This window comes from Natrix helvetica, assembly GCF_964273705.1.
Source record: "Natrix helvetica genome assembly, chromosome: 1".
NCBI lineage: Eukaryota > Metazoa > Chordata > Lepidosauria > Squamata > Natricidae > Natrix > Natrix helvetica.
The window spans coordinates 112481994-112502203 of NC_138548.1; the positions used below are offsets into that span (position 1 = coordinate 112481994).

At 38.1% G+C, this 20210-nt stretch overlaps 1 protein-coding gene across 4 annotated transcripts in view; it reads left to right on the plus strand.

The window, feature by feature from the left end:
- CHID1 (chitinase domain containing 1) overlaps window positions 1-20210 on the plus strand; it is a 128445-nt gene that overhangs the window by 49407 nt on the left and 58828 nt on the right. For all 4 annotated transcript variants that reach the window (XM_081934803.1, XM_081934800.1, XM_081934801.1 and 1 more), the window contains 2 exons: window positions 4782-4883; window positions 6548-6697. In XM_081934803.1, the coding sequence (XP_081790929.1) occupies window positions 4782-4883; window positions 6548-6697 (252 nt within the window). The remainder of the gene's footprint in view (window positions 1-4781; window positions 4884-6547; window positions 6698-20210) is intronic.

The window sequence follows — 20210 nt, forward strand, 5'->3', positions numbered from 1 at the left end:
TGATTTTTTGCTTCCATGAGTCAATTGTTCATATTTTTATAACATCCATTTGCTTTATATTTTTGCTTTTATTTTCCTCCCCAGTTTCATGCAACCATTATGAGAACTAGCAAGAAGAAGTATTTTCTGTAGAGACACTCTGAGAAGTAAGATGAATGGAAAAGGGAGATAGGCCAGATTCTGGAGAGTCTAAAAATCTATATTCTATCCAGTTTCTTTCAGGAAATGAGCAGGTGATAAGAAAATGTCTGCTGAGGTGCACTAGCTGCCTGTGACAAAAGTCATATTTTCAACATTGTTTTTCAATGCATTTTGTTGGTTATCAGAAGGACCATTACAGGAAGTAATCCTCAAGCTTGCAAGAACTGTGGCTTGCTTTTGCTTATACAAAATGTCCAATGCCCTCACTTGCTTTGACTCTCCATTAGGCAAAGTATTAGGTGTTGGAAGATGTGTGAGTAAACAGATTTTTTGGGGGGAGAAAACACTGGATATTAAGATATTTGAACAAATAAATGTAGCCTTCAATTAAAAAAAAAACTCCTTAGTATTTTTTGCGTGAAAAAAGTGATACTATTGTTCAGTTTAAATTACGTTCAAAAGCTAAATAACCAACCTTTGCTATGTCCTTAAAGTGGATAAGACAATGAGAACAAATGGAGGAAATGGGCCTTGGAGTCAAATTGAATTAGATAGCAGTTTGGTTTGGGGTAATTAAAGAACACTAGCTTATTTGTGATTAGTTGTGGGTGCCGAAGGGGAAGTGTAATTCGCAAGAGACAGGTCAGGGCTCTGTAATAAATCTTTTAGGTTTTTTCCTCTTGTTGTTTAAAGATTGCTTTCTTAAAGTGATGTGGCTAATCAAATGCACTACAGATTTCATGTCTCTCCCTCTTAAATCAATCTTTGAACTCTGGATCAGGCCGTGACCTTTATGACTGATGGTTGGCCTTCTGGCATCCTTATTCTCAGAATTGTGCTTATATTTTTCAGGCTCACGGTCTCTGTCAAGAATATTTGTCACTTTCTTCAGGTTTCTTTTTCCCTCTGGCTTGAGATATTCAGAATTCTTAATATGTTTTTGTTCTTTTTAGTATTCGGAGGTTCCTATGAGTTTCTTTATGAATTTTCCTTTGCGCTGTCCTTTTTTTGATTGGTCAGCTTCCTTACTATTCATTACATACTTAATAGTGTAATTAATAATTATGTTTAACTCCTGGCAGTTGCCTGTACATGTCCCTGTAGTTTTCTCGGCAACATTTCAGAAGTGGCTTGCCATTGTCTGCTTTCTAGGTCTTAGACAAAATGCCTGGTCCAAGGTCACCCAATTGGTTTTATACATAAGATGGGGTGAGATCTCCCACTCTCCCACTTTCCAACCTCATACTTTAACCACTACACCGGAGTGGATCTTGGAGTTCATCGTAAGGTTGGGGTAATTCCCTTCAGCTTCTATCCTTGCTCCACTTTTGCCTATCATGCCATTGCATTCAGCATTTTTGTAAACATTTTCAGCTATAGTTGTTAGCAAGCCTCTACTGCATTCTGTCCCAAAGGACTTTATCACTGGGTTTTCTAGGTTTTTTTTTCTAGTTTTCTCTTTTTTGCCATACTTAAATAGGTTTGTTGACATTTACCTGTTGGCTCCCTACATATAAGAAGTCAGCAAAGGCACATTTTTGTATGTGTGTTGTTCATCGGGATGAGGATCAGTAGCAGATTCTGAAGTCGTCTTCTCTTCATTATGTTCCCCTCTTGCTACTTCATCTTGCATCTGGGGAGAAATTTAGAGTGGCTAGCCAGATAACTACCTTTTTAGGTTGTGTAATCTCATAAGTCATATTGTTTACTGTTTTGTTGCATCCTGGAGCAAGGCAAAATAGTCATATCATTTGGGTTGACTCTAAGGCAGTGTTTGTCAACCTTGGTAACTTGAAGATGTATGGACTTCAATTCCCAGATTGCCCAACTAGCATATCTGGCTTGAGAATTCAGGGAGTTGAAGTCAAGACATCTTCAAGTTCCCAAGTTTGAGAAACACTGCTCTAAGTAATTTACCCTTAATAACATATAGCTCAGAAGTAGGGAAGATGCCTGTAATAACTTAGTTGATTTATCCTGCAATTTTGATTGATTGGAGCATCCCTTTGTTCAGTGCCTACATGGACTGACCAAACTTAATCTATCACAGTCTCCTGTAGTAATCACCTCTCTGTAGGATCTTCAGGGAGAGATATAAAAAACTGAACGGTCCTTAGTGATTTCTGGGCTTGGTTGTTTTCTTGCAGATGTTTGTCACGTTCCGGCGTTCACGTTGCATACAAACAGATTCAGTTTGTCTGGTGAAAATCTTTTATCTCTATCTAACAAACTACGTGACAACCAGCACTAAATGACAATGATACAAAGGTAATCAAATCCAAGTCAGTTCTAACCAAGTTAACACCATCACCCATATATATATACCATTACCCCACCCAGCGCCACCCACAACTCCACCCAGATGACACCCACCCACCATCACCAATCACCATGACCCACACCTCCAGCCACACCCCCATTCAGTGTCATCATAGCCTCTTTCCTGGTTAGCCACGTCCGAGCAAAAGAGTTACATCAGACTAGGCAGTTGCACCCGAATAGAACAGTTACATCAGAGGAGGCAGTTGCACCCGAGTAGAAGAGCCACATGCAGCTACAGGCTCAGTCGACATCAGAGAGGCAACATCAACGTGGCAGCATTGCATGGTGAGCCTGGTGATGGACAGGGTCCCCCTGGATGGCAGCCTGAGGGCTGAGAGTTTCATTACCCAAACTAGGCAACAGCATTAATGCTAATAAGGGTTTACTAAGGATTTACAAGAACTGATGATGTTATCTAGTTTGGAAAATGAAATGTCTTCAAGAAAACAATGAAGCTCAGAGAGCACCAAGGGATCCCTCATTTCAATCCTGAACTAAAAATATTCTCCTTGACTGGTGCATAACAGGAAAGCAACAAATAGAATCAACAAGGCCTGTACATAGAGGAAGATATTTCATTCAAAACCATTCAAAGTTGGAATGAGACACTCTTCACTCATCTTTAAAGGTGGAATCAGGAAGAACAAAGACTTTTTTAGCTTATTGCTACTTCTTCCCCTCCTAATTTATCATTTGTGTGGATTACATAATGATACTGCTTCTAAAGGCTTCACTGCAGATTGGCTTTTGGCAACTTTCTCTAGCACTATTAAAACAGCTTTATGCTGCATAACTCCCACTTGCCTCATTGAAGTGGCTGTGATGGAAAAGAAAATGCAAATCGGTAGGAACAACAGGAAGAGGGATGTTTCTAAAGCATAAGCAAAGCAAAGCTGCAGGCTGAACTGTACTTAAAATCTAGGATAAAAATGAAAAGCAAGCAAGGCAGTTTTATCTATCTCATAAAAAATGCAGCCTCCCTTATCACCATCTTACCAGAAGTTTGCATAGCTAGATTATTTTGAAGAAAAGTGCACATAACAATATACAATACTGATGTGGAAGTCTGTTTTTTTTTTCTCCTTGCCCTTCCTATGCCCTTCCTAATCAAGGTAACTAGAAGCCAAGTATTTGAGGAATTACATGTAGGTCAACTGTTTCCTAGGGTTGATGTCTCAGGAAAAGGCTTGTTCTTATAAACAAACCCATATGAAGAATTAATGGGAAAAATCATGTAATGGAATGATCTGACCCTGGATTGAAAATAGACTTTTCCAAACCATTGTGGTACAAGGTGGACATTTTTGTAGTACAGATAGTCCTTGACTTATGACCAGTTGCTTAAGGACTGTTCAAAGTTAAGACACACCAAAAAAGGTACTTATAAGTTATATTCAAAGTTCTGGGAGCTGGGCCCCCACTGGTCATATGATCCCATTTTGAGCAGCCCATGTTTATAGCTGTTTACAAGCATCCCACGGTCACACGACTGCAATTTATGTCAGTTTTTGCCAGAGATTGGAGTTCCAAAGCAAAAGCAAAACCCAAAACCATTGTGGCATTCACTTAATAGCACATATTTGCTTCATGACTGTGATGATTCACTTAATGATGCTGCAAAAAAAAAAAAAATCAGGTCTGTCGCATGATGACCATTTGAGAATTGGTATGTCTTACAATCATAATTCCGGACTAATTACAAAGAAAATTTTTAAGGAAAAAAAGTCAAAAACTACAGGGAGGTCCCCACCGTAACACTGTCAGTGAAGAAAGGCAAACATAATATTCAGAACCAAGATTCTGTAGTCTAACCCTTTGCTCATTGCCAAAATTAATCTGAGTCCTGTTCTGAATCTGTGATATAGTCCGTTTCTTGTCTGTGAGCTCCATAATGGGCTTAACAAACATTTCAAATCCTTTCTGAAAATTCACCTTTAGCATCATTTCCTACTCATAATTCAATGCAATTGAAGAAACTGCATCTTACTTCCCTGATTAATTCTATCTCTATTCCCTTCTTCCCTCTCTTGTTTTCACTTAACCTCTGTTTAGACTTAAGCTCTTTAGGACAAAACCTTATACCTGATTTTTGCAGAATGTTAGTCGTGGAATGGAATGGAATCGTTGGATACTTGGAAGGGACCTTGGAGGACCTCAGGCAGGAAACCTTCCATTCCATTCCACTCCACTCCACTCCATTTCAGACAAATGGTTGTCCAGTCCATTCTTAAAAACTTTCAATATTAGCACATTCACAATTTCTGGAGATTGAATGAATGAATAATCCTTCCATTTTTTCTTCTTCTTTTCTTTGACAGAACTAATGAGTTAGGAATGTTTACCAAGAAAGAATTTGATCAGCTGGCTCCAGTGGTGGACAGTTTCAGCCTCATGACGTATGATTACTCATCACAATTGGGGTAAGGCAAAGTGTACAGGTACAACAGCACTAAGAACTGAGCTGGTGTTCAGCTGGAGGTCACATTCATCCTGTTTCTGAATAGTAATAAGATAACTCATTGAGTTTCATGCTAAAAACATTCTCCTAAAATGTTTGTATATCAACAATCTTAGGTCTCTTAGAGGAAGCTCTTTATACTAGTGTATTGCAAATGTATCACCCCTGCTCCTAAATATATTTATATTTAAATTTGCATATTTTTTAATCCTCTCCCTCCAACCAAGGAAAGAAATGCAATCAAAAAGCTTAATCAATATGAACTGAATTAATTACCGACAATTAAAATTATTTGTCATTTGTAAAATTATTTGATTCTATATTTGACTGTAAATATACACTTCTCCCCCGCCCACACACAAATTTTTCTTGCATGTTTACTTGTTGTCACTTTGCTTCAGTAGCTCTTATTTCCAAATACACCTAGGACTTTAGCCCAGTTAACTTGCTAGACACATTTTCTTCTTATTCCCATCTGTATATAATAAGCATCTTCAGCAGAGAAGCTGTTTGCCTAGATTGAGCAGCCTCAAAGATTGGCAGCAGGAAGACAGGATAGAGATAATAAGTACTCAATGCTCAATAATAATATAGATAATATACTGTAAGTATTCAAATATACATCACTCATTAGCTCAGTTGAAGCAGTGAAAACATTCATTATAAAATGCATAATAAATGTATTATAATTCCCTTTGGCTTGTATATATCTAACTTTTTATTATTGATTTCACTTTGGTAAGGAGATTCCTAAAAATACATGTTTGTATGCTGCTTGTGAAAAGCGAAAGAAGAAATCAATTCTTTTACATTTTCTTTCATCTCTGCTTGGAAGCAATTCTGATAGATACATCTTCTTTCTATTTTATCAAGCCCCGTCTTAAAACTTTTAGCTTCTTATTTTAACTGTCAGCTAAATATACACATAGGATAAAAGAAATCATTCTGCAACTGGTGCAGGGAAATACAAATCGAATTCCATGTTGATAAAATATACTTTTAACATAACTGCTGTCTCTAGCCACTGGTGGACACATTAAGGGACACAAAAATGTAATACAGAAACAGATTGTAAAACATGAAGCAGCAGCCATTTCAAAAAGAATTTTATCCAAAACGCCTGAAGGATCTATACTGGAAAAATCCAGTGCACAGATGAATATTTCAAAAACCCTTTATAGATGGAAGATTGTTATAGCCACATTTACATATATGTGAATCTAATATTTTAGAATTGTAGAGGGAGAGATTGTGAATAGCACTTTTTAAGAATTTTTTTCATAAAACTACTGTCTTTTTTCAGAGCAGTTTTCTTTATAATAAAATATATATCTTCTCTTTCTTGAGAAAAAATGCCCCAAATGGCATATAATATTGTAAAATAGAGTAAACTAAAATCAACAACAAAAAGACAGTTTCAGAAATGGTAGAAACTAGCACAAAAATAAACAGGATGGATAGACGGCTGGATGGATGGATACTGTGGTAAAACAATTTTTCTACTTCTAACAGTCCTTTTTACTTTGGAAAATACTGATTTTAGAGTAGAATCTTGTTAAACACGATTCTACTTTTGGGGGGAATTTTACAATTTGAACCTTAATTTCTTTCTTCCTCTTTTTACAGGTCTGGCCCCAATGCCCCACTGCCTTGGGTGCAAGCTTGTATTGAGATGCTGGATCCAGAATCCAAATGGAGGAAAAAAATTCTTCTGGGGCTGAATTTTTATGGCATGGATTATTCACGTAATGTAAGAGACCCCATAGTTGGCAACAGGCAAGTTTTCAAAGTCTTGAGTTTTCTGAAAACATTGTATGTATGTATAAAGTGGAATTTATATATATAGTATATATTTTGTATGCACGTATATATCTCTAGAAATCTGGGTACAGTTAACCATAGAATCCCATGGTGGCTCACATGGTTAGGATGCTGAGTTAACAATCAGCAAGCCCATATTTGAGACTCAAGTATAGCTGTGTGATGGGGTGAGCTCCCATCATTCACTCCATCTCCTGCAAACCTAGCAGTTTGAAAGCATGCAAACGCGAGTAGATAAATAAGTACCGCTTTGGTGGCACATTAACTGGGGCATGAAAGGAGCATCTGCTGGGCAACAGTGATGACACCAGCTGTTTTTTTCAATCTGGAAGCACCTTGGTACCAATGTTCCCTCTAATTTTTTTCAATGTGTGTGGAAAAGTATAGTGTTTGAGCGGCACATTTTCATGCCTGAGCAATAGACTTTTTTTTTAGCCATAATTGCCATCAGAGCAGATGTTGGGGAGGGGGGCAAGGAGGAAAAGGGTCCCCTCCCTCATGCTCAGACCCCTAGGAAGAAATGAAGAGAAGGGAGGGTGAGGGAAAGGAAAGGAAATGGGAAAGAAGAAAAGGAAAGGATGAAGAAGGGAGAGAAAGGAAAGGGAGTGGAAAAGAAAAAAAGAAGGGAAAAGGAAATAAGGAAAGGAAAGGAAAAGAGAAAGGAAAGGAAGAAGGAAAGGAAATGGAAAAGAAGGAAAGGAAAAAGGAAAGGAAATGGAAAAGAAGAAAGGGAAGGATAAAGAAGGGAGGGAAAGGGAAGGGAAAAGAAAAAAAGAAGGGAAAAGGAAATAAGGAAAAGAGAAGGAAAAGGAAACGGAAAAGGAAAGGAAGATAGAAGAAGGACAGAAAGGGAAAGGAAAGAGTGGAATGGATTGGTACTGCTCAAAAATCAAGTCTCAAGATCCCGTGGACCCCCTTGGCTCAGGCAGTCCAACCCCATGCTGCTTCCCTCTCTCCGCAAAGCGAAGGGATCGCAGAAAGGCTGCTGAGCCCAGAACGGTTAAACTTCCTTTTCTTCACCCGCTGGAGGAGAGAGTTCGGTGCAGTGAGAGGAGGAAGGGAGAGGGAATATTTTAAGTCATATTTTAAGACATTAAAAAACACTGCGCGGCAGTTGGAAACTGCTGCCCTGCATTTTCTTGTTATGTGCGCGGCCGCTCGTCTTAGAGGGAACATTGCTTGGTGCTTCTAATACAAACACTAATGTGACCAAAATATCCAAAGCAAAGGAAAAGAGGGATACTTTATTCTTCCTGCATCCTCATGTCTGTCCTGTAATCGTTTTTAACTTCTTGGCTCTAATACCAGAAATGTCCCAAGAATGTAAAAAAATGACTATAACAACAGTTGACCAGCATCAGACTAGATTTAGCAAGCATTGGGGTTCAACCAGTGGTGGGATTCAGCCAGTCGCACCACTTTGGGAGAACCAGTTGTTAACTTTCTGAGCAGTTTGATCAACTGGTTGTTGGAAGAAATCATTTGGGCAGAGAACTGGTTGTTAAATTATTTGAATCCCACTGGGTTTAACACTATATTTCTCTTCTCCAATCTGTTCCCTTAATGGTGTATGTATGACCACATATTCTATTTCTTAGGCATGTAGAAAGAACAATGTTTCTACTGCTGTATTGTTTATTTGGGGCATAGAGTTTGCCAGTTATGTTTAAATGGCTATTCCTCTTTTCCCCCCTAACATCCAACAATTTATTCCAATTACTGTGGGTTTGTCTATCTCTTTTCTATATCAATCCATAGTTTCTTAGCTTCCAGAGAGCCCTTAGTTTTTATCTCAATTGGTAGTAGAGTGGAACTGGTTGGAAAAAGCAAATTTCCTCTTCCACAGAAGGTTGGACCAAAGGAAAAGGAAATCAGATCATCACAGTCTATTGGCCAATCTTTCACTGAAGTGCAAGATTGAAATGAAAATTCTCGAACTGTTTCTGCATATTGTTCTTCTCTCTACTGTACCCATGGAACACACATAAGAACAAGCTCTTGTTCCGTTTTGCACGGAAAGGGCTTTCCATTAAAATGCTGTGAAGCAGATCAAGGTGACATGTTTAATAATATGGAAATTTTACTTCTGCAGTGAAACTTTACAAAGCCAAGTTCTTTTGCATTTCTGAATATCACTAGCAATTTCTAAATACCACTTCTGCTGACTAATCTAAAGCACATTTAATTTGTATGATACAGATGAGCGCAAATGATTTTTGAAGAATTTGATCCTTTGAGTAGTCCCCTGTATTGTCAGTACATACAGATTCTGTGCCACTTTGAATTCTGCTAAATGTAGGAATTAACATATTTTGGAAAACTAAGATTGCACCCAGCCCTCTGTGGCATGCATTGCTATCTTCCCATTTCAATGTTGTTTTTGTTTTTCTTTAATACCAGAATTTGAAAACTGATTTTACACAAGTCTGAAATAATTCCCCTGTACTAAAAGCAAAGAAATCGCCTATGCTAAAGCAAACAATGTCAAACATCTTATAGACTATTTTCAAAACAGCCGCCAATTTATTGGTGGCTTTTGTTCCAATAAGAGCATCTGAAAATGCATTTGCAGCATTATTAAATAAGGGTTGTTTGCCAGAGTAAATTAGTGAAGAAAAAATGAGGAGTATCTATACAGTAACAGAATATGGTTCAAATATCAGATATTATAATAATCTGTTAACCATGCTTTTTTAAAAATGTTGAACTGATTACAGTTGGGTTGTAATTCCATATTCAGAGCATATTCAGAGTTGATCTGTGCAGGGTGGTGATGGGATTGTGCATTTAAGTAGCGGTTGGTGTTTTTTTTTTTCTGGTAGATGGTGTGTCCTAGGGAGCCATTGGGTTTTTTGTACACACCATCTACCAGAAAAAAACACACACCAACCGCTACTTAAATGCACAATCCCATCACCACCCTACACAGATCAACTCTGTAGCCAAGACCCTCATCTCCAGAACCAAACGCCTAGCCGACAAAGACCACCTGAAAACTGAATTACACAAACTCACAAATGTATTAATCTCCAATGGATTCCAAAGAAAAACAATCACCAACCTAATCCAAAAGGAGACTCCCCCAAAAAACCAAGACACAGAACAGGACAATGGCATCGCCCTCCTCCCTTACATCAAAGGCACCACAGATAAAATCAACAAAATTCTCCACAAGCACAATATCAGGACAGCCTTCACCACTGACCCAAAAATAGCCAACATCTTAAGAAACCCCAAAGACAAAATCCAGCTAGAAAACCAAGGAGTCTACGAAATACCATGCAAAATCTGCCCAGCAATATACATAGGACAAACAAACAGGAGGATAAATGCACGCATCACAGAACACAAGAACGTAGTAAGAAAAAAAGAAAAAACTTCCTCCCTTTTCCAGCACCTTAAAGCTACAGGACATGAAATCAACTTTGAAGGAGCCAGGTTAATCTCCAAAACAGAACACCTCCACAAGAGAATAATCATGGAAGCCATCGAAATAGAGAAACACCCCCACAACATGAATAAACGTGATGATACCTCCCGCCTACCAAACATCTGGAAACCAGCCCTAGCCAACAAACGAACACCACCCACCACCCAAGCCGTTACAATACAAAACAACAATGCACACACAGCCTGCACCTATCAGCATCAGTCTACTAATCATGATACAACCACACAACCAATCATTCCACTTACTGAAACAAAGCCAGCACCCCATCCCCTCCCACCAAGACTTACAGAAAGACGGCAGCTCCGTTCCCATTTTAAGCCCAAGCTTGAAGATGGCAGGTGAGATCCTGCCGAAACGTTGCAAAAACAATCTCAACCTTACACGGGAAAAGAAAATCATGCACCCACAGAGTTGCTGTTGTAGAGATTCTGAGGAATTACCATTGATTCAAAGATAATTTTCATACACAAATTAGAAATGGGGGGGGGGGACTACAGTATAGATTATTTCATTCGCAGTAGCTCAGAGTGTCACCATTAAAAAGAAAATTATAAGGAAAAAAATGATTTTGTACTTCCAGCGCAATCATTCACAGCTCTTCAGCTAAGCAGGCTCATTATATGATGAGAAGATTTGCCTCCCTTTTCATCCCACCTTCATGTCCACCCAGTGATGTGTTTCTCTGTTGTTTTGCTATGATGTAGCAAAATAGGTTTGAGGCTTGTCTTAGTGGTATTTACTACTGTTACAGCAAACTTACATGAATGGATGTAAGATTGCTTGATTGGAAAAGCACCCTCAGAGTGAAGCATGAGGCAGATGTTACGAGGAACATTCTCTGGGTGACAGGACGATAACAGGTAAAATTAGTTGAAGCGATGATGTAATAATGGCCATGGGTGGACCTCTATGTTCTTAACCTTAGCATGCTGCCTCAAAATTGAAGTCTACACATCATACAGTTGCCAAGGTTGAGAACACAGCTTTAGGCAGTTGATAGTAACAGAGAAATTGTACTATATACCCCCACCTCATCTGCTACTTAAGCCATCCTGAACAGGAAGGAATGGTAAAATAAAATAAAGCATTTTTATTTTACACAATTACTCTTAGAGGGTATGAGGGTATATTATTGGGGTTTTTTACTTTTCTTAAATGGATATTTCCTAAGTCGGATGCTGGGAAGCTTATCCAGGCATCCATATGACTCATTGTTTTGCAGTAGTTGTTTCTGTAAATTGTCTCATTAATTTATTGTGCTAGTAGTTGGAAAAGAAAAGTATATTCTACCTAGCAAAGAAAGGAGACAGATAGAAAGTAAGAGGAATAACTAGCTAAAAGTCCCAATCTGATATTGGAAGCTCACATCTGTTTTGAGCTAAAGCCCTTCTGGTTTGCAATTTTTGCTTCTTTTTCATGCACAAGATTAGATGTAAACAATGGGCCCTTGAGTCTTCATTTAGAAAACAGAAATAAATTAAAATTAGAAATCCCTGTTGTCAATATTTATTTTAATAGTGATTTGTACTTGACAATGAGAACGATAAGCAAAAATGTAAATTTTCTATCTCTTTTCGCCTGCATATACATCACTGGATTTCTCCAAAAGATAGAGATAGAGAGGGGAGGAAGGAGGAAGGAAGGAAATAAAAGTGATATTATGATAGGATATATAAAGATGTATGATAATAGCTTATTCCCACATGTAAGCTAAATGGTGTGATAGATTCCTGTTGTGGTCCAGCAGGATCCAGTTGAGCTGCTGATAGCCTCCAATAGCAAGGAACCATTTGAGTCTGCCCTGGACGATGTGGAGGACCCTGTGCAGGGTTTAGACTCAGAGCAGGGATCAGAGAGGCTGGTTGGCCACCAAGAGGTGCCTGAGGTATGGAACAGTAGGGAGGATCAAAGGCAGTTTGTCCCTGATGCTAGATTGAGAAGGGCTGAGAAACAGAAGCAGCAACTCCGTAGGCAGACTCACAGAAGATGATTAAGCACAGGTGGTTGTGTATTGGCCCCTCCCAAGAGAGAATATAGGTGAGGCGTTGGGAGGGGACATTTGCAGGAAACAACCGTTCGGATTAGTAGTTAAGAAAATCTACCTGTGTATTCTAGCCGTGTCTGTTCATTTGGTCTATCTGCATTGCTTCATTTGAACGTGAGTTGTCTGGGCCCTCAGCCAAAGGATTCGTTATCTCAGTAATTAAACAGCGGCAAACAGCCAAGCCTGTGTTCTGATTTATTCACAGGCGTGGGGGGCGGGGTGTCAGAACAGATTCTCTATTTTTCTTTGCAACAATGAAGACTGGATATTGTTTTCAATAGAATTCTGTAGGGCAGCCCAGCATGTGCCAACAAGCTATATTCTGGGGTTACTTCTGAGATTAAAGTATCGTTTAACTAAGATCCACAAAGGGATTTCATTAATGGTCTTGTCGTCTTCTCTTCTCTTTTTCTTGGCAGTATTTTCTTATGAGATCACTAACTATAAACTAAGGAATCCAAATTGCATTTCATTTAATATTCAATTAATAAGTTTATCCTAACTGGATATATGTTAGGAGAAATCTTTGGAAAATCCTTATGTTGTTATTTTCTCATGATGATGATTAAATATCTGCCTAGACAGCTACATTGAAACCTTTTTTAAGTTTTAGCCAAATTGATTATTTCTGCATCTTCTAAAATAATCTTATTTTCTGAGGTCTGTCCATTCCATATATGAGATCTTTCCTCCCACCTTTAGAAGAAAATAAAATATTCAAAATGAAATTCAGGGCATTTATCCTTAGTTGCTGCTTCTCTTGCATGTGTGGTTGCTCTGAATTTGATTGCACCATTTTCTTTTTGTGTCTTAATTTCTATCATTTCTAATGATAAACAATGCCTCAATCTAACATGTTTAATTGCCACATCAATAGGTATAACTGTAATTTTAAAAATACATCAGCCTTTATAATTAAGCACATTCACAGTCTTGATATAATTGGAATTTATTCAGAAGGATTCATTACACTAATTGTCTTTGCCCTGAAATGTTTATTCATTTGGGCACAGCTGATCTTCAGTTCTAGTGGCTACAAACGAGCAAAACCCCTTTAGGTTACAGGTATGCTTAAAGGACTATGTCCTCTGACAAAAATGACTCCTTTCTCTGTGTTTTGCTACAAACCTGACCTTGGTGAAATCAAAATAGGTGTTCTCTTTTTATTAATTTAATTTTTTAAATTAATTATTATAGGAGCTATAATTTTGAGGGGGCCAAATAAAACTAAATTCACGTGTACCAATAACTCAGGTTCCTTACTTTTACCTTTGTTACTATATGTTTATCAAAACCTTTGTCTGAAAAATTCGGTATTATCCTGTCTTTCTGAAACTTTTAAAATCTAATAGGACGTGAAGGCAATGATGTGAATGCCACCGAGATGCAAATATGTGTATTTCCAACTTAATACTCTTTTATTACCTGTGCTGCTTCCACATGGTAATAAGTTTATGGATTCAATTTCTTTGGGAGGAGGTCATCCAAGAGCTGTTCAGTGTCTGTGTTACTAAGATTATTTTTTCATATGTGTTAGCTGAGAATGGGATAAATGTCCTCATAATTGACATCCTAATAGATTTCTGTTTTCTTACCTGTTGCAACAGATAAGCTTCTAGAGCCCATTTTCTTGGTGATTTATTTGAACATCTCAGCTTTTGTTTTGAAGGTGCAATTCTTGAAGTTCAGGACTGAATTCCAGAAATCTAAAAAACTCCCTAACTAGCCATAGGGTAGGAATTTCCAAGGGTGCTTAAAGGAACGGTTGACATTAAATCATGTTGATACCATACTGAAGTATATAATCTTTGGTTTTGTAAGTGATTTTGCTTGGAACTGTTTAGTCAGGATTTCTGAAACTTAGTAATGGGAACACTTGGAATTTTGCGAGTGCTCATAAATCTAAAGGCAAGGTAAAGGTTCCCCGAGCACATATGTACTAGTCATTCCTGCTTCTAGGGGGCGGTGCTCATCTCTGTTTCAAAGCCAAAGAGGCAGCGCTGTCTGAAGAAGTCTCCATGTGACCTCTTGATTAAATGCCGAAGGTGTACGGAACACTGTTACCTTTCCACCAAAGTGGTTCCTATTTTTCTACATGCATTTTTTACATGCTTCCGAACTGCTACGATGGCAGAAGCTGGGACAAGTAAAAGGAGCTCACTCCCTTAGGCGGCACTAGGGATTTGAACCACCGAATTGCCAACCTTTCTGATCACAACTTCAGCATTTTAGCCACTGAGCCACTGCGTTCCATATTCATATACTCAATATACATTGTGTATACATTATACATTGTGTATACGTTGCATATTCAAACACAATGGTTAATATGATAGATGACCAATCACAAAACATCTCTTTACCAGCAGGCAAAGAATATAAAATTAAAAAACAATTATAGAGGACACAGATATTCCTAGGTGCTAAAGAGTTCATCACGGGCACATTTTTTTTCTCAGGTGCTACACTGGGGAACCAGGAGGTCTTTTAGCATCTTATTGTAACTCTTTATCTTGGTATCACAGATATCCTGTTTCATATCTTTTTCTATTTTCAAGGGAAAACACTCATAATTACTGGTTGCAGTCAGCAGAGATGCCATGCAGTGAACATGAAGGTTTAATTATTTTCTTTCTTCTTCAGTATTTTCTGCAATCTTTATTTCTAATCAATAGATCCAGTAATTAGCCAGGTAGTATCAGCAAAAGCAAAAAAAAAAAAAACCCACCCTCTTTCACTTGCTACAAGATGATCAAAACAATGAGGTCAGAGTTTTTGTAGTAGAGGAATAACAAAAGCAAATTGGAAATTTGCCATACTTGTGGATCTTATGGTATTGTTCTCTTTTTTTATGCATCTCAGTATGTGTTAACCAGGAGTTGTAATTTAAAATAAACTTGGTTGCTATTCAAATTTAATTTCAAACTCTGATTTCTGTGTAGCAAGGAATTTTTTTAATTGCATTCCTTATTTTACATTAAAATTCAAGCTAGAAATCCACTAACTACTGATTGAAATTGCCTTTTTACCTCCACCTGGCGATGTGGCAAAAGAAGGAGGAATAAATTAATCAATACTTATATTTGCAAAACTCAATCTATGTATAGCTTAATAAATAGCACTACTATGAAATAAAATATTTTAAAGAATACAATAGATAAGTGCCTTATTGTTTCTAGATTACCAGTTTATGGGATAGAATAAACATTTATATTTCTAATATATCTAATATGCTAATATGTTAAGGAAAAAAAGCAGTTTATCTCTTAGCATGTTCTCTTCTTTCCTGGAATAAATTTCCATGTCTGGATGATCTACTTTTTCTTTTTAAAAAAATTAATAACACAAAATTCAAATAAGACTTTGAATCTTCACACTTGTATGATCTCTGCTTTGATGGGAGAAACAGAATCATTTTCCTAATGTACCTCTTTATATTTTAGTTATGCCTCTAGAGTTGCAATTGGCAAAATGGGCAATTTACAAGATTAATAAAAATAATTTTAGTTGTGTACTGTAGATGTTAAAACAGCACTTCAAGACTCAAATTAATGGTTAGTAATACCATTCCAAGTCCTGAAATAAAATGATCTGCTTTCATTTATCTACCAGTTTGTTTGATGATTCAATCACAAAAATAACTATCTGGTTTATATTACTTAAAAATTATAGGAGGATATATTATGCAAAAGGAACTAAACTGAAAAAGCAGCAAAAATACTTTTCCTATTAATGTTCCAGCTGAATTTTTCCTGCTATTATCTCTATACTTCTGGCTTTCTAAATCTTCTACTTCTTCAGTGGTTTTAAAGTTCTCTGTTCCATTCTCTCTTCCAATACTAAAAATGAAGTTCTTCTGACTGTATGGACCATGGAATATCTTGATGCAGCAATTGAATGCAGACTTCAGCTGCTTTCTCCTTGCCCAACAGAGCCATTTGTATTGTATGAAGAGAACAAAGGACTTAGTACAAAACAGCAGTAGATTTTCCAGTAATCTTTATTCTGTCTTCTCGCACTTCTTCCATGAGATACCAAAGTTAATTCCATCTTCATTTTTAACCACTGAACTATGATGGCCAAGTGGTTGGAATGCAGTATTGCAGCCTGATTCTGCCAACTGTCAGGAGTTCGATCCTGACTAGCTCAAGGTTGACTCAGCTTTCCATCCTTCTGAGGTCAGTGAAATGAGGACCCAGAATGTTGGGGGCAATATGTTGAGTCTAAAATGCTTATAGAGGATTGCAAAGCAATGTGAAGCAGTATATATGTCTAAGTGCTATTGCTATTTTGATTTTTACCAGTCGCATTTTAATTCATAAGAGTGTGTGGCCAATGTGAAAAAGATCAAGAAGGATTTATTTCTTTTCTCCCTAACTACTCTATTAATCTCTTGTTTATGATAAACTGCATTATTACAAACTCTTGAAATAAATTCCATTAAGTCCTGTGTTTGTAGTTGGGTTGATAGAAAGTGGAGAAACAATTCAGTATCATTGCCAGGGCCAATTTCCTAAGAAAGTTAAAGCATCCTTATTCATTATTTGTTACAAAATAGTTTTTTCATCTCTTAATTGGCCTATCAATAAAGTCTTAACTCTTTATTACTTAATCAATATGTTTTAGAAAAAGCAGTGGTGTCACAAATTTAGTCATTTCCTGCAGATGTTTAAACTGACATGTAAATTCATATAAAATGGACGAGATTAGGCAGCTGCTTTCTTCTTATGTATATATTAGTTAAAAATAATTGATCTGGATTAAGAGGCATCTCTATTGTTTCCAGAGTTATTCTGATTATATTCTTATTACTTGTAGTGTTTTTCGGTTGTTTTTAATTATAAAAATAGTTCTGTTTGCAGTAGGGGAGTGATGGAGGAATGGTACCATATAAACAAACAAATTTGCTATAGCTCAGCTGAGTTTCAAAAGTAACACAAACATACTAAGCAGATCAGAATGCATGAATCAGACATTTTAAAAGAAAGTGTACCATGCCCCGGGCAGAAAACACACACACACACACACACACACACACACACACACACACACAAACATGGAATTCACTTACCTTCGCTACCAGTTTGCAAAAGTTTCCTATTGATATTGTTTTAAAAGAAATCACAATTCTCAAGCCCAGCTTCTAGCCTAAAGGAAATACCATTCTAGACAGATTTTGAAGGAGAAAGAGAAGGTAGTAGGTAAGGTTTCCGAAAACAACTTTATAATTGCCAAGAAAACTACATGGATGCATCCATTAAACAACCAAGAGATGAGCTCAACTTGAAGGAAAGTTTACATTACTTTCAAGTTTACCGGAAAAATTCCAAGTCATTTAAAATTATTTAAAATTGATTGGCATTCTGACACTTTAATGGAACATTGGGTGCTTCTTCCTACAAATAATGATGTACTTCATTTAGATAAATGTTGAATAAATGCCTGCTGCCAAGTAAGTGAAAGTTTGAGTAGAAGGCCCAATGTTTATTGAAAACCAGTATAACATGCATGAAAGAGGACAGCCACACCATTTAAAAATTATATCCTTCAGTGTTATATATGTTTACGGCAGCGAGATTACTTTATGCACAAAAATGGAGGATACTTAGATCTCCACAATGACTACAAAGTTGATGGAGTTAGCAGAGATGGCTAAATTGACTGCTTTGATAAAAGAAAAACACAATCACTTTTGCTTCTACTTGAAAACCGCTTCTGGACTTTGTGACTGAGGTGGGGAAAAATGAAACTTTGATTTTGGGCTTTACCGATTAGATAGGTTTGTTGTTATAGAAATGGCTAGTTTATATTACTATTATGTAAAAGTAAAAAGTTGAGGTTTGATGTTATTATCTTATTCTACTGCACCAAAGGGAGTCAGAAGTCAATGCCTTTTCTTTCTTTTTCCCTTCTTTTCTTCACTTTTCCCTTCCCTTTTCCCTTTCCTGTTTTTCCTATTATTTGTTTTTGTATATTTATGTAGTGTGTATTATAAGCTAATAAAAAGGACAACTCTAACAGAAAAAGGATCCCTAAAGTTCTATCCTTAATGTGTCCATTTGCTTACTTGTTAAAAAAAAACTGAGAAAACGATAAAGTGTCTGGGTCACATCTTGAAAATAGATGTGTTTAAAAAAGAGATTGTTCTTTTCTCTTGGGTGGATAGAGATTAATTGATGTTCAGGGCAAAAAGAGTGGGTTACCTTTTTCAGTGACCTCCTGCTTAAGTACTATGTGAAGCCCCTATCAGCAGTATACAGCTGATGAACCAGAGCCTCGTGAGTTGCATTTAATATCAAGAAAAAGGCTAGCTTAACAAAATATTGGAAACTAGGCAAAACTATTCCAGCTCTTATTTATGGCTGACTGCATTAAAATGGGAGTTGTTGGACACTCTTGGACTCCCTAACAGATATATTGATGAGTCATTTAGAAACAAGGCTGAAATGTCTATTTGATGCCCATGTTTCATTTTTTTTTAAAAATATTTTATTTTCTAGACTCTAAGACTGTCCTTATATATAAATTTTATCTTCCATAGCAGTAGCCTTTCCCTCATATGCATTTCCACAAATGTAATCTATGATTAGGTCAGAGCTGGATCATATAAGGCCGTGATGGCGAACCTATGGCACGCGTGCCACAAGTGGCACACGGAGCCATTTGTCAGGGCACGCGAGGCGCTGCCCTGTCAGCTGGCCAGCGCGCATGCATGCGCTGGCCAGCTGAGTTCACCTTTTTAAAAGCCATTTTTCGCCCTCCCCAGGCTCCAGAGGCTTTATAGGAGCCTGGGGAGGGCAAAAAGAGCCCCCCCCCGCCCTCCCCAGAGGCCCTCCGGAGGCTTCAGGGACTGTCCGGAGGCAGCTTAAAACCACCCTCCGAGCAAACCGGAAGTGACTTCCGGGTTGCTCCGAGGGTCGTTTTAAGCGTTCCGAAGGCTTCAGGGACCGTCCGGAGGCTTCCCTGATGTCTTTGGAGTGCTTAAAACCACCCTCCGAGCAAACCGGAAGTGACTTCCGGGTTGCTCCGAGGGTGGTTTTAAGCGTTCCGAAGGCTTCAGGGACCGTCCGGAGGCTTCCCTGACGCCTTCGGAGCGCTTAAAACCACCCTCCGAGCAACCCGGAAGTCACTTCCGGTTTGCTCAGAGGGTGGTTTTAAGCATTATGAAGGCTTCAGGGAAGCTTCCGGATGGTCCCTGAAGCCTCCGGAGAGCCTCCGGGGGGGGCGGGGGAAGCTCTTTTCGCCCTCCCCAGGCTCCTATAAAGCCTCTGGACCCTGTGGAGGGCGAAAAAAGCATGTAAAAATGGGGGGGTTGCGTGTTGTGCGCACTGGGGGGGGTCGCACGTTGCATTATGGGTGCGGCACGCCCACACGCGACCCCCCCTGCGCTCCCCCCACTTGTGGCACGCGAGCCAAAAAAGGTTCGCCATCGCTGGTATAGAAAGTAGTTGACTTATGACCTCAAATGAGCCTATTTCCATTGTTAAGTGACTTTTATCCCATTTTACAACCTTTCTTGCTACAGTTGTTAAGTGAATCACTCCAGTTATTAAGTTAGTATGCTTGTTAAGTGAAACTGATTTCCCCATTGACTTTGCTTGTCAGAAGGTCACAAAAGGTGATCACATGATCCCAGGACACTGCAACTGTCATAATATGAGCCAATTGCCAAGCGTCCATTATTTTGATGCTTTTCCCTGTAACCATGGAAGTGTTGAAACGGTCATAAAATGTGAAAGAATGGTCATAAGTTACTTTTTCAATGGTAACTTCAAACAGTCATTAAACAAATGTTTTTAAGCTGAGGGCTACCTCTAATAAGGAAGTGTTTAAGCATCGTATTGTATAAATTATTATGTAATTCGTCCTTACCTAAGATTATGCAACAAATGAATTCAGTGCATCAGAGCAATTGCGGAAGCATTTATAATTTGCTCTCTCCACATAAATGGGCCACAGCTGTCATGGGTGCA